Source organism: Pithys albifrons, chromosome 6 (genome assembly GCF_047495875.1).
Source record: "Pithys albifrons albifrons isolate INPA30051 chromosome 6, PitAlb_v1, whole genome shotgun sequence".
In the NCBI taxonomy this organism is placed as follows: Eukaryota; Metazoa; Chordata; class Aves; order Passeriformes; family Thamnophilidae; genus Pithys; species Pithys albifrons.
Genome location: NC_092463.1, coordinates 61,814,873 through 61,828,896, shown reverse-complemented (window position 1 = coordinate 61,828,896; position 14,024 = coordinate 61,814,873). Strand labels below are relative to the sequence as shown.

The window sequence follows — 14,024 nt, the reverse complement described above, 5'->3', positions numbered from 1 at the left end:
GACGGGAAATCGGCGCCGCTCTACTCGCCCGTCTCTGCTGCTGTGGAGGACTCGCCCTGGAAGGCGGGGCTTGGAGGGTGGGTATTTATAGTTTGGGAATGACGGACGCGAGCAGTAGCCAATGAAAGCTGCGGCTTTGGGAGGTGCGCGCTGCGATTGGTCAGGGCTGGGCAATAAAGTGGCGGTGGAAGCGGGAAAGTGCAGTGCGAGGGCGCGGTGAGGGGCTGCGTGCTCGGGCAGTGGTACAGGCACGTGGGCTGGGGGCGAGAGGGGCTCCTTGCGTCTTAGAGGGGCTGCTGGGGCTTGGGTCGAGGTCTCTTGGGTCCTGGAAGAACCCCTGGGGCTTCCAGGGTGTTCCTTGGGCCTTAAGTCCTGAATATGCTCTGGCCCATCCATCCTCACACACACCCCAACCCTGGTAGTGCGCCAGGGTGTCCCAGCTGCCCACCAGGCTCTTTCCTTCTGTGTTCCAGGCAGGGCCATGGCAGAGGGTCCCCGGCAGCTGCTGGAGGTGTGTGGGCAGAAGCTGTCCCGTTTCCTGCAAGATGCCCAGCACAAGCGCCTGGCCTGGCTATGGGAGGTGCAGGAGCAGGGTGTGAGGATGCTGGAGAGGTAGGGGCTGCCCTTGAGGAGACCTCTCTATCCCCTGGAGTGGCTGCTCTCAGGGCATTCCTAGCCCCTGTGAGCACCTGGCCGGGTATGGCTGGACAGAGATGTGGGTTTGAGCCTCGTCCTTCCTGGTCAGCGGCCCTTGTTTTGGTGGCTGGTGTTGGAGGCAGTAGGAGATTCAACCTGTGTTCTGCCTCTTCTGCTCCACAGCAGCTTCAGGGCTGAGCCCGCGCTCATGCCCAAAACACCATCCCAGAGGAGGCGTCCCAGGAAAAGGCAGTCCTGCCTGAGGGAGGAAAACCATGAGCCAAACAGGAGGAGGTAGGTGGGTCAGCTCATTCTAGCTCTGCCTTGGTGCTCGAGTGAAATAAAGCAACACCTGCATTCTCTGAGTTAGTAAATAAAAGGAGCACGTTGGGATCAATCACTGTTTGTATGCTGGTGGGAGTTTGGGAAAGAATAATAAATGCTGTATTTCCTTGTCTGTTTGCATTTGGGTTTTGTCTCATTAGATCTGTCTTTTGGTGTGTGGTTGCTACTGATGTTCAGTCCCCAAACCTCTTTGTCGGTGCCTGGAGAACATGAGAATGGGATGTGCCCCCAGCACTGTGAGCTGGCAGGCAGGGAGGCTCCAAGAGCATAGTGAGGGACTGAAGTGAAAATTCTAAGTGCTTTGCTTAGAACCCACCACGCTTCAGGATTTTAAAGCTGCTCTGAAGTGGACAGACTGCCTGTGAGTAGATGCTGAGGCAGGAGGGTGCAGGCCAGGGTGTAATTCATTGCATGGGAAGTCAGGATGGCTGTGACACTGACTTTCTCAGTGGTGCTGCTGCTCTGTGGCAGCCCGTTGTGCATCTGCTCCCATTCCGTGGCCAGCAGCCAGGTGGCCAAGGTGGCCTTCCATCTGTGGGAGCACCCACAGCCAGCGGGACAAGAGCTGCAGCCCCAGTGGGTTGGCCCAAACCTGATCCGTTGGCGTGTTACGGCACTAAAGTCGTGCTAACCGTGCTGAAAAGCCCACAGGAGGAAGAGTTAGAGCTCAGAGACTCGGAAAGCAGACACGGAGGGTGGGGAGAGCAGCAGGAATAGCAGGGAAGCGTGGGAAGTTGGTGTGTGTGAGGGAGGGCAGGAGAAGCAGTGCTGCAGATCAGGATGGGGAGAGCTCTCAGCTCTGCTGCGAGTGCTCAGGCTGCAGCTGGAGTGCTCCCCTGAAGAAGGCAAGTCCTGTTTGTGGTTCCCCTTGTTTAAACTTGGTTTGGGAAGACCTTCTGATGTGGCAGAGCAGGCGGGTGCCTGTCAGCAGAGAGGTGACATGCAATGTGCCCATTTTTAGGTACTGTCCTTTGCCCTGTGCTGCTCCCAGTGGGGCTTTAAACCCAGCTCTTGGTGTAGGAGTAAATACAACTTTCCCCTCTCCATTTCTCAGGCCTTTGCTCTGGATACCCAGCCTGGGCTGTGTCTCTGTGATACAGCCCCTCTGTGTAAGCCCCTGCCTGGGCCCATTGTCCATATGAGCCATCCTGGGCTGTGTGTCCATGTGCCTCTCCTCAGGGATAGGATGGGCTGTGAGAGGGACTGGTGAAGGGGAGGAACCAACAGCAGCTTCACCGTAAAAGTTACCATCTGCTTTTCCTCCTAAAACTTGGTAGGGAGCGGGGGAGTGCCTTCATCACTTGCTTTAAAATGGTTTTCCTTTAAGGTTGTCCAGAAGGAGAAGCAGCATCAAGCCGGTGTCTTCCAGGCTGAGTTCCCAACAATGTCCAAGCCAAGAGCAGACCCAGAGCCCTGGCTGTGAGGGAGAGAAGGTGTCCATGCCTGGCTGTGCCCTGGTATCTCAGACTGGTGGTACAGCCCAGGTGTTGGAGCTGCCTGGGAAGCAACCAGCAGAAGCACAAATTGCCCTGGGAAAACAGGATTGCCAGGACTGTGTCCAGGGTGCCACTGGAGGCAATGCAGCCCCTCTGGCTGTTTTGGGGGAGGACCTGCCCGGAGGGGACACAGTAGCTGAGCTGCAGGAGGTCTCTGGTGTCACTGGGATAGCAACTGAACAGCCAGGAAGAGACAGGGAGAAGGACACCCAGACAGCGAGCACCTCCACTCCCAAGGCTGCTCGGAATGGAGGCCCTGCCATGCTCCAAGGAGATGGATCTCCTCAAGGCCTCAAGAATCTGCTCTTCCAGGACTCTGACAGCAAAAGAACAACAGAGAAATCGTGGCAGCGCCGCCGCAGTGGGGTGGGTGCACCCCGCAAGAGCCGCAGGGCTTCCCTGGTGGAGAGATACTCACTGGCCAGCAGGAGGGAGGGCATGATCCGGAGATCCATCGGCAGGGCCGCAGTGAGGAAGGCAGCGGCACAAGAGTCCTCCTCAGCTTCCAGCAGAGTGAGCTGTGAGTTGCTGCTTATCTCTGGTGGCTCTGTCCCCCTGGAGTCTCCTTGTCCTGACCCTTGTGGATTCCTGGGGTGCAGCTTCAGGGCAGGGTTTGGCTGCAGCAGGTGAAGACTGGGACACTGGGAGCTGGGTTGCACAGGTTGGGAATGGGCAAAAAACACAATGGTGGAAGGGAGAACGTGGCTGGGCTGTTTCCAGCCATGTGTGCCTTTGGATCCAGAGAGAGTGCTGTGTTCCCTGGGGAGGGGCTTTAATTTATGGCTTCTGCTAACGCTCCAAAAAATCAATAGGGCTGAAAGTCTGCAGCCCTGGAATGGGCAGAGGAGCTGAAATGCTTTTTAGGGGAGGATAGAAGAGACCCAAATTGGCAGCATCACTGGAGGAACAGGGTTCAGGAACCCAGGCTGTTCCTGGAAGCACTAAACCCCTTGTATCCTCTGTTCCCACTGCTCCTGGCAGGGTTTGGCTGTTCAGGCTTTCCAAAATCCTTGCTGCTGCATGCAGATGGGCTGTGGTGGAGCATGGAGGCCTCTGGAATTTGGCTTTGTCAGCCTTGAGTCATGCTGTATCCAGGCATTTGTTAGAACACTTGGAGTGAAGGGGTGTGATTTGGGGGTGGAATCAGCCTGAAATCAGCCCAAACCCCCCAGATCCCTGCACTGGAGTGTGTGGGGAGGCAGGAACTGCAGCCAATGGCCTGGGAATGCTGGCTGTGACACAGGCAGCTGGAGCAGGCTGCAGGCACTGGAGCTGCTGCCTCAGAGCTCTGCCTTCCCTGCCTGTTCCAGTTTGTCATTGGCACTCGAGGGAGGTGTGGTGCGGGTGTGGAAAGCTGAGCAATCCGTGTTCCTGGGAGGAAGTCTGCACTCCTCCATGCATGCCCTGGGGCCATTGGGAGCCTGGGAATGAAATTTCTCAGCCCCACTTATGCTTTTCTCTCCAGGTCAGAGCTCCTTGGAGGTTTGTGTGGAAGAAGATGTGACCAACAGCACTAGGTGAGGCTGCCACCTAAAGCAGGTGGGAAGGGATCCCAGAATTCCCTGTAAGGACACTCTTTGGGTGGCTTTTGTTACAGATTTTGTAAGGGACTGCTCAGGTGTTGCTGTCACCTGTGGCTGGCTGATAGTTCATGTTGTGCTGTTCGGGCACAGTGATGTTAAGCCCTGCACTGGAGAGGGTGGTTCTGCCCAGCCTGGTGATGGCTGGCACTGTGTCTAAGGATTTCTGGCTGTCACCAGGCCCTGAATGCTGGAATGCTGGCAGTCAGTCAGCTCTGCTCTGGCTGGAGTGGGGACAGGTGAGGGTCAGCCCAAGGCTGGCAGAGCTTCCTCTTTACCTGCTACCTGGGGCCAAACCTGGTTATGGGCTGCTCAGTAGCGCAGTGGGATTGTCCCTCAGAGGAATTTACAGTCCCATTTCTGGGTACTTGGGCTGGAATAGCCTCTGGATCTGCAAAGCTTTACCTTCACTTTCCTTGGGGTCCCGTACACACCTGTAACTCACCTTCACAGAGCTGAAATAATGAAAATAGCTTTTCTTTTACAGGCCTGGGCTGGAACTGACTCCCCTAAGGGAAAAGGTGAGCTGGAAGGAACAACCTACAGACTGTCTGGATACCTTCTTGCTGAGTCAGTACCTTTACTGAGGTAGTCACTGGCAGCAGGGATGTGGCTGGTGTCCCTGAAATGAGCCAGCACAGCCCTTGCTGGGAGGGAAGCAGATTGCAGCTGAGCAGTTGGCTTTTCCAGGGTAGCCTTGTTTTTGGAGCAGCTGTGCTAGGGGAACATTTGTCACCTTTCCTTGCAGGCTCCTGAAGATGTCCTCCTTCCAAGCAAAAGTCCCCAAGCTGCCAGCCCTCCTGCAGAGCCAGAGCCCCTCTCCCATCCTGAGCAGAAGGCAGCGAATGCTGCAGGTAACACCAAGGTGGCCTTACTTTCCTTATGTGAAGCCCCAGAAACACACAGACCAGGGTCAGCAGGTTCCTGGGAATTCTGGGATTTGCACTGAAACCTTTGACCAGTCAGGGAAACTTTTCAGGTAAACTCTTGATCTCCTAAAGAGATGAAACATTAGTTAGGTGGGGAAGGACATGGAGATGTGTCCAGGCCACTGTCCTGTCCAGCTTTAGTCTGTGAAACAAGCAGGACACTTGAAAATTAATTCCTGAAGCTGGAATCTTCCACAGAGTGTCGTGGCCCTTTGTGTTTATGTGAGGATTTACAAATCCTGTTTATTTTCTACACTTCTGAGCAACATGAGGGGGATTCGTTTGGGTTTTTTTTTTTGCTTTGTTCCTCGTGGGAGCTGCAGGGTCTGACAAGCAGCTGGAGCACAGGGAAGTCCCTAAAGGCCTTTGGGTGGGATGGTGCCTGGGCAGAAGGGGTTGTGCAGGTGTGTCCCACAGCATACCTGTATAACATGATGTTCCAGGTGGCCATCCAGCCTCCAGTTTCTCCATTCAGTTACATACCATGGGAATCTGGGCATGGAGAGCTGGAGATAAAAGGATGTCTCACTCTGACTCCAGGTTTCTCCACAGGAAGCCCTGGAAGTCCAAACACTGAACCCCAGAAGAAGAACCAGGAGCAACCCCACTGTGCCAAGACCCAGGAAAATCCCTCCTGCATCTGGTAGGAGACCCTGCAAGGAGCAGGGATGAGCCAGGGATCTGGAAGGACTTAGGCCTGGCCTATTAAGGCATTTCTGTTAAAAAGCTTTGGGGGTTTGTTTCCCTGCCTTCCCACCCCTACTTCCAGCATAGCTCTGAAATCCCCTTTGACCAAATCTCGTCTCTTGAAAGTTCCTTGTGACTTTTGGAGCCTTGTTTGGCTGTGGGACCAGGTCTGGTATGGGGAGCAGAACCTGAGGTCCTTCACAAACAAGTGGAGGTGACACAGATAACACAGGTAGCTCAGAGCTGGGAGGTGACTCTGGGGGTGGTCCGGAAGCAGGTGACTGACTGGTTATTTCTGTCTTTGTGAGGGTCTGGAATACCCGACTTGTCTCCTCAGTGTGTGTTGCTGGGGGTCTCGTGAGGTTTTAGGGGAAAGGGTGTTAACAGCTGGGGAGTGTGACAGTCACCTAATGTCCCTCTTGCTGATGCCACCAGGACCAGAGGCTACAAGCAAGCCCTGGGCATCCTGCGCCATGGGCAGCAGTCGGGGGGCCAGGCCCTTTCCCCTTTGGATGACAAGCACAAGACTTTGGCAAACCAGGTTCTGTCATCACCCTCTCCGGCCAGCAAGGTGAGAAGGGTGAGTGGTGCCATAGCCCTGTGTTGCCTGTCTTAGGCAGGCTCTGAGCTCCCTCCCTCTCTCCCCTCAGGTTGTGAAGCCACTGAAGAACTTCCTGCAGGCTGTGCAGAAGAACCAGCTGTTGCCAAGCCCAGGCTCTGCAGGACGAGGAGGTGGCATCAAGGACTTCATCAAGCGCAACACTCCCACGCGGCCCAACCTGAAGGTGAGTTGTGTCCCACCCTCTGGAGGACTGGTATGGGGTAGTGGCAGAAAGGACTGCCTCCTTTAAAAAGTATAAACCTGCTCCTGACTCGGGAATAGTGCAGGTCCTGGCAGAAACCTGGCCTGAGAATTCTGTCACCTTCTGTGAAGGAGGAGGGTGTCTTTAGCCCCAGCCCCCAAACCTTCCTCACATGCAGAGGAATCCCAGCTGCTCTGCCTGTGGTCAGTGGAAGCATCCTATTTTCTGGGGCTGCTGATCTGTAGGAAAGTGGGAAGCTTTTCTTTGCCATGGGAATTGTCTGGCATTTTTGGCCACTGCAGGACCGACAAGGCAGTGTGGGCTCAGGCTCTATCATGTACTGATATGAGCTGCAGCTGAGAATGGGGTGTATATACTGTGGGGGGTGGGGTTTGAGTGTTACTTCCAAACCTTTAATTATGTTTATCTCCCTTCTCTGCAGGGAGACTTTGTTGTAAGTAATCACACCTCACTTTGTTGGAACTAATGACACCTACTTGCACCTTTGTAAGTAATGACACCTGGGGCTGGATGATCCAATCATGCCCTCCCCTCACACCTGGTGTCCATCAGCCCTCTGGCCACACTAGTAATTGGCCACACCTGTGGTGAGGTGGCAGGATCTCTCTGGAGACTGGGCACTGCTGGGAGCTTCTGGCCTCTGAGCTAGGCTGTGCTGTGCTCCCTCCCCACCCTCCTCCTGGGGCCAGAATGATGTCCCAGGCAAGAGGAACAGGTGGGTTACCTGCAGCAGAGGTGTGCTCTTCTTTGCCTAAACATATTTGCTGCAGCCAAAGACCTGAGGTTTTTCCCTGACCCCTCTGGTCTCACACATAATCTGTGTTGCCTCCCCTACTCCACATCCTGGCATGCAGGTGAATGGCTCTGACAGTGACTGTGTGTACCAGGGAGAAACAGCCCCCAACACCTGGTACAGCCTGAGCTCTTCTCCCTACAGGAGAAGGAGCGGCAGAGACTGGAGAACCTCCGGAAGAAGCAGGAGGCTGAAGAACAGAGGAGAAAGAAAGTGGAGGAGGAGAAGAGACGGCGGCAGGCAGAAATGAAGCAGTGAGTTGGTTGTCTTTTTCCCTGGTCAGCATAACTTGCCTTGTGGCTCCCCCTTGGAATGAACATTTTGGGAGCAGTGCTGCCTGGGCACCATGATCCCTGCTGTTCTGGGCTCCTGGCAGTGTAAGGCACCTTCACCTGGAAGGGAGCTGGGGCCAAGCTTGGCCAAAGCAAGTCCAGCAGAGCAATTGTTCCTTCTCTTACCATCCCCTTTCCCGTCTCACTCCTGTACTGGAGGCTGACAGAGCTAACAGGTCCTTCTTGCCCTTGTACTGCCCAGGAAGCGGGAAGAGCGCCTGAGGAAGGCCCTGCAGGCTCGGGAGAGGGTGGAACAGATGGAGGAAGAGAAGAAAAAGCGGATGGAGCAAAAGATCCTTCAGAATGATGAGAAGGTGAGAAGGCTCAGCAGGGTTGGTGTGAGCAGGCACTGGTGTGATCTGTGCAGGTGCAGGGCAGCTGCTGGGGGTGACAGATCAGTGGTGGGTAAGTGCATCAGCGAGGCCAGAGTTCTGTCTGACAAGGGGAGGGCCTCTGGTTCTCCATCCCTCTGCACATTCCTGTTGTGACAGGCTGTGTTCATGGTGCTCTGGATTTAGGGAAGGTGGCAGCACCTGCCTGCCCTGGGCACAGCCCTGCAGGTGACAGCCTCACCTGGTCCCCACACTTGGAGAGTGAGGGGCAGAGAGGCTATGAGGCGTGGAGGGGTGCAAAAATCACCTCCCAGGCATGCAGGGGGGTGTCTAACTCAGTGAGGGATGCAGCTGGATCAGGTTTCAGTGTCAGAGCCTGGCCTGACCCTTTTTTGGATGACAGTCAGGTGAGGAGCTGGCTGGACTGAGCTGGTGGCCACATGCATGGTGCTGCTGCTGTGGTATGGCCATGCAGGGCCGAAGGAGCTCCATGCAGGAGCCTGAGCACCCTCTGGGAGAGGCCTGGTTGCTCATTTTGGGGGGGATTGAAGTGACCTTTGGAAAGGTTCAGCCTTGGAAAACAAGGGATCATACTGCTTTCAGCCTTTCCAAAACCCTGAATGGCCAAAAGCACACCCAGCCCTGGCTAGTCCACTGCTGGGTCCTCAGGTCCTAAGGAGACTGGAATATACCAGGCTCCAGACCTCCCTCCAAGGCTGTGAGGGGTGTCCATGGGGTAGTGGGGCCAACAGGTGTGGCTTTCCCAGGTGTGCGTCTCACAGGTGCGGGAAGAGAAGGTGACGGAGGAGCGGAGCAAGAGGAAAGCGTCTAAGAAACATGGGGACCTGGATGCAAGGAAGCAGAAAGCTCTGAGAGGGGTAAGATGAGCCCAGCTCCCTGCTGCGTGTGGAAAAGGACAGGCATAGCAGGCACCCCCTGTGCAGTTGTGGCTGCTGGGACAGGTCACTGCTTAATTGCTGCAGGGATTTTAAGGTCTGGGCTGCTGAGGTTGGGTTGGGACACAAGGAAGAGATGTCCCAGCTCGTGGATAGGCATGGGAGGTAAGAGTGAACTCTGACCTGCAGAGATTGTCTCAGAGCATTGTCTTCTTCTCACCTGAGCTGGAGGCTTACATTGCTTTCCCTCTTTCTTCTTCAGGAGGAAAATGAGCAGCAAGAACCGCTGCAGAAAAGGAGAGAGAATGAAGTCAAAGAGAAAGGGAAGAAAGTCTTGGAACTGAGGAATCTCCTAGAGCAGCAACAGGTGGAAAAAGTGAAGCATAGGTATGAACTGGTGCCTGTTCTGGAGCAGGGAATTGGCCACAGGCACAAGAAAGCAGTGAATATAAATGTGGTGTAAGAACTGAGCTGTTGAGGTGCTGGAGTGGGAGGCTGTAAGAATGTGGGGGGCAGATGGACTTGCTTCCCTCTCTAAAGTCTTCTTTTCCTCAGGGATCACAAGCAACGAGGGAAGGAGAAGCCTCCCCAAGCACAGCTGGAGCCAGTGGCATTGGCTGACAAGACCACCAAGGTGGAGTTGGAGTGCTCTGGGACCAGCCTCTCTACCAGCATGCAGGGCACACAGGCTGGATCTAGGATCAGATGTTTTTTAAGGGCTGTGTTAGTGGGGTGTTATTTAGAGGATCGAATAACAATAAAAATCATGACTGTTCTTGTACAGACTCTTAATTACTGGGAAGTTGTTGGGGATTCCCTGCCTGACAGGTGAACCCTTAGGACCCTGTCATGAGCTTGTGACAGCCACTAAATGGCTCTTTGATGAACACCTCAAAGGCCATTCACTGATCCTGAAATTAATAGGGAAATAGGAGATTTGTTTGGATTTTCCAGTGACATTCCCTCACAGTGCCTGGAGGATGTGACACCCAAACCAAACCTCATGTGCCACATGACTCTGTGTCACTTCATTTGCCCTCACACAGAGAAGGCTGGGGCTTAAAGTCAGGACTGTTGGTCTTGAGGTAACACAGTAATGTTTTCTTTTACTCTCTACTCTTGAAGTTACTCCTTCATTAGTGAAAAATCAATGCCTCAAGTGGTTCCTTCTGCAGGATCAATTCTTCCTCCTGTATCTGCTCCTCTCTCTCAGTTTCTGGCACTTGGACTCCTCTGTGCCGTCTAAATTTAATATAAGGTCTGAATCATCCCTATGGTGCCAGCAGAAGGGTCAGAGTGTGAGCCTGGCAAAGGTCCTCTGGGCAGGAGAAAGTGGATCTAACTCCATGTGCTGAGCAGCATGGGAGGAGAAACTCTGGGAAAAGGGATTTGGGTAGGAAAGTAACTTGAGCAGTTATTTTTTTTCTTCTTTGTTAGGTGAAAGAGAGTCCCAAAGAGCTGCCCCTGGGGCCTGGGCAGGAGGAGAGAGATGAGCAACCAGAATCCATTTCTCTGGCTTTTAACACCTGGCTCCAAATGGTGAAGGTGAGTGTGGGCTCCAGAAAGCTGGGCTGGACCTGAGCAGAGACGTGAGCCTTGGATTTGGGGTTATTTCTGCAGAAAAAGACACAGAGGGACTGAGGGCTGGGTCTTGCCAGAGCTGCTGAGAACATGGCTCTGTTCCGGGGGCAGCCTGGCTGCTCTGCCTGGGTGAGGAATGACTTAATTGCTGTGTCTTGCAGGAGGCAGATGGTCAGCAGCATCTGGGAAAAGAGAAAAAGCACAACCAACCAGCAGCTCTGAGTGCTGCCCCTGGCATGTGGCTGAGCAAAGCCATGAAGGTGAGCCCTGGCCCCGGCAGAGCCCGCGGGTGGTCCCTGCCAGCTGTGGCTCATTAGCCCTGGCTCATTAGTCCCCGCGGCTCGGAGCCACCGCAGAGCTCAGCACAGGGAAACGCGAAGGAAAAATAAGTGGGTTTGGGGGTGGGGGGGAAAGATGTGACAGAAAGATGCTGGAAACGACCACAGGATGGCAGCAGGTCCTGAGGCGACATCGTGCCGGGAGCAGCCCCGGGGCAGCCGGGCTCTGCCAGCTGAAGCTGCAGAGCCTTCCCCTGGGAGAAGGGTGGGAAGGGCTGCTCAGAGTTGGGTTTGAGCACTGTTTCTACTGGGAATGTGCCTTGGAGCTGCTGGCTACATCCAGGCTCATGTCAGAGCTCCAGGGAAGGAAAACTGCTGCGGAACATGTGAAAAGGTTTGAGTATAAAAACATATTGAGTGCTGAGACACGCACAGTGTGCTCTTCCTGGGCTTTTCACAGCAAACAGGAGGGTTAAGAGTAGGTGTCAAAGCAGAGAGCCCAGTGGGTTTTGTGTTGGTACAAGATTTGAGCGTTTTGGTGCTCTGGTATCTGTCCCCTCTGGCTGTGGTGTCCATCCTGCCCCAGGGAAGTGTTGCTTCCCTTGCTCATCACTGCTCTCTCCATAGTTTCAGAAATCTCTCTCCACATCCTGCCTTGGACCCCCAAAGGGCAGGCAGGGATCTGGATCCCCCACAGCCAACGAGAACAACTATGGGCTGGATCTGAACAGTGATGACTCCACGGATGACGAGAATGACCCTCGGAAGCCTGTCCCTGCCTGGGCCGAAGGTAGGTGTCACCTCTGGGCTGGTGTCCTTTCCAGTCTGACTTGGAGCCATTTCAAAGTGCAGTCCAGGACTGTGTGCAGCTCCAGCAGCGCTGGCTGTGTGTGCTGAGGGATCAGATCCTGTGAGGGCTGATGGGCTGAGGTGAAACCAGAGTCCTCCCAACATGCCTTTGGTCCCAGGTTGAGAGGAATGGGGGGATAGCCCCAGATCCCGAGGGGAAGAACAATGCCTGGCCTGCAGGTTTAAGCAGGTCACTCCCCCCTCCCTGATGCTGCATCCATATGTCCAATACATTATTCCTACAGGGGCACAGCTCCATCAGGCCGTTCTGCACCAGTACTACCACCCTGTGGATGTGAATGAGCTGTTTGGGGCCATCCCCAGCCCCCAGCTGGAGCACATCTTCTACAAGAGCAAGCCCCGCTACTTCAAGCGCACGAGCTCAGCTGTGTGGCACTCCCCACCTGGCTCCAACCCCTCTTGCACCTTCCAGAGCTGAGCAAAGGTGGGGAAGGGAATGGTTTTAGGGCTTCTGTGTGTGTTTTACTGATCATGTGTTTACAGTTTTAACCTTTTTTTTCTAATAGAAATAAAACTATTTTAATGAAATCAAACACTCCCAGTGTGTGTGTCTTACTTCCCCTGTCTTTGCTTCCAGACCAATAACTGTTTGGTCCACTCACGGATTGACTCTGATCCTTGTGGGTCCCTTCCACCTCAGAATCTTCTGTGATTCTGACTCAACTGTGGTTTCTGCAAAGGAAACTGCAGAGACATATTATGCTGTTTCCTGTTCCCTCAAGGTCTTCTGCCATGCAAGGAAGCTTGGAAATTGGAAGCTTGTAAGGAGGATCAGATTTTTTAATCACCCTGAGGGGAGAATGTTTTCACAACCCTACTTCTATATGTTTACTATATTTATGTATATCTCTACACTTACTATTTCTATTATGTGCTAGTCCTTCTCCTTCAAGAATTCCTGTGCCCCCTTGGAGCTAGACTATTCTTCCTGCTGTTGGAAAAATCTCTCTGGACACTTCAAGCAGTGAAAAAAGAAGTCCAGGCTCAGGTCCAGGCATTTTTTCCCCTGGAGCTTGGAGGAGGTTGGGTTTGTTTGGGAATGGGGGCTTGGGGAAGTGTGAGGGGTGTGATGGATGCCAGAGGGCTCCTGCCTGTGACCAACAGCTTTGCCCCCTCCCTCAGCAGCAAAGCTACAACCATCCTTCTCCTTCCCTCCTCCTCTCCCAAGCCTGAATGCACAGGGAGTGGTGATGGATTGCAAGAGATAAGGCCCTGGCTGTAAGGCAGATTTATGGAGCCAGAATCATTGGAGCCATCCTGGCCTCTGGTGCCCTGCAGGAGCACCCGAGTCTCCAAAAAGGGACTGGAAGCACTTGGAGCACTCATCGCCACAGCCAGTCCTCACCCCAGGGGGCTTTTGTTCCAGGAGTGCAATTTGGATGGGACCAGGCTCCTACCCCCACTGTAGGTGAACTTCCATACCCTGGCTCCCTGAGGGCTGCTGCCTTGTGCTGCGTTGTCCATGTCCTGTCCACAGAGGATGTGATGAGGGGGACACAAGTCCTGCTGCAGCCAAGCCCCCGTCAGGACAATTTCCCGGTTTATTTGCTGCCAACAGAGCCCGGAGCACCGGGGGAGTGGAAAAAACCTCGGCGCCAACAACTGCTGGGAGGGAGCTGCTGCCAGGCTCCGGTCGGAGCGCTAATGAGGTGTCTGTGCTGCAGCTGGTTCCGGGGACTGTGCTCAGCTCCTGCAGTCTGCTGGGAACCCGGGCCTGGAGCTCCCAGGAGCTCACCAGGAGCCTGAGCCTGGAGTGGTGCCGGTTAATGCCATCCCAGGAGAGGCGGCTGCGCCGTCTGTCTGCCAGCACGGCACCAGGGAGGACCCATCCCGTGGGATGCGCAGAGTAAAAGGCCCCCAAGCACTGGGATCAGGCTGCCAGTGCCAGCTGGGAAAAGGAGCAGCTCCATGAAATTAGCAGGAGATAATTAAATAGGGATCCCCTGGGCATGGGCAGGCTGGATGTGGAAGTGCCTCCTTTCTAGAAATGCCCGAGCCATGGTGTTGCAGCATTCCAAATGCAAACTGAGGGTAGCCCTGTGATCCCAAAGAGCTGTTTTCTGGTGGGAGGGGGCAGGTGGCTGAGCCCCCTGCATCCACCCAAACAGAGAAGGCAAAGGGAATGTTTCAGCTTGCATAGAACAAAACAAGCCATGTCAACCTAAGGCATTTTCCAGGGCTGTGAGCACAGCAGGGTGACAGGAGGGTGCTGGTGTTTCCTTCGGATCCCAGCATTCCCTTAGATCTCGGTGCTCCCTTTGGATCCTAGAGCTCCCCTTGCATCCCAGCTGCCTCTTTTCTCCCCTTTGCTGACTCGTCATCTGTTTCTGTTTTCAGCACCCGGGAACCCCTGATTCACCCCATCCCACAGGGATGCTTCCCAGGGCCAGGAGAGTGCGGGAGGGCTGGAGACTAGGGCAGGGGGGGTGGGCAGAATGCCACCTC

At 54.5% G+C, this 14,024-nt stretch overlaps 1 protein-coding gene across 2 annotated transcripts; it reads left to right on the top strand.

Annotated features, from left to right (window-relative positions):
* The first annotated feature begins 195 nt into the window (after positions 1-195).
* On the top strand, positions 196-12,063 carry LOC139673749 (inner centromere protein-like). Of its 2 annotated transcripts, none has more exons than XM_071559560.1 (20): positions 196-216; positions 474-612; positions 820-930; positions 2,309-2,997; positions 3,943-3,994; positions 4,545-4,578; positions 4,806-4,911; positions 5,539-5,629; positions 6,109-6,244; positions 6,324-6,458; positions 6,919-6,930; positions 7,435-7,544; positions 7,825-7,936; positions 8,737-8,832; positions 9,113-9,237; positions 9,406-9,484; positions 10,288-10,395; positions 10,593-10,691; positions 11,337-11,499; positions 11,804-12,063. In XM_071559560.1, the coding sequence occupies exons 2-20, from the start codon at positions 482-484 to the stop codon at positions 11,995-11,997; spliced, it is 2,583 nt and encodes an 860-aa protein (XP_071415661.1). In that variant the 5' UTR covers positions 196-216; positions 474-481; the 3' UTR covers positions 11,998-12,063. The 2 variants fall into 2 exon arrangements, with proteins under 2 accessions (XP_071415661.1, XP_071415660.1); XM_071559559.1 differs by having other exon boundaries at positions 8,722-8,832.
* The last annotated feature ends 1,961 nt before the right edge of the window (positions 12,064-14,024 follow it).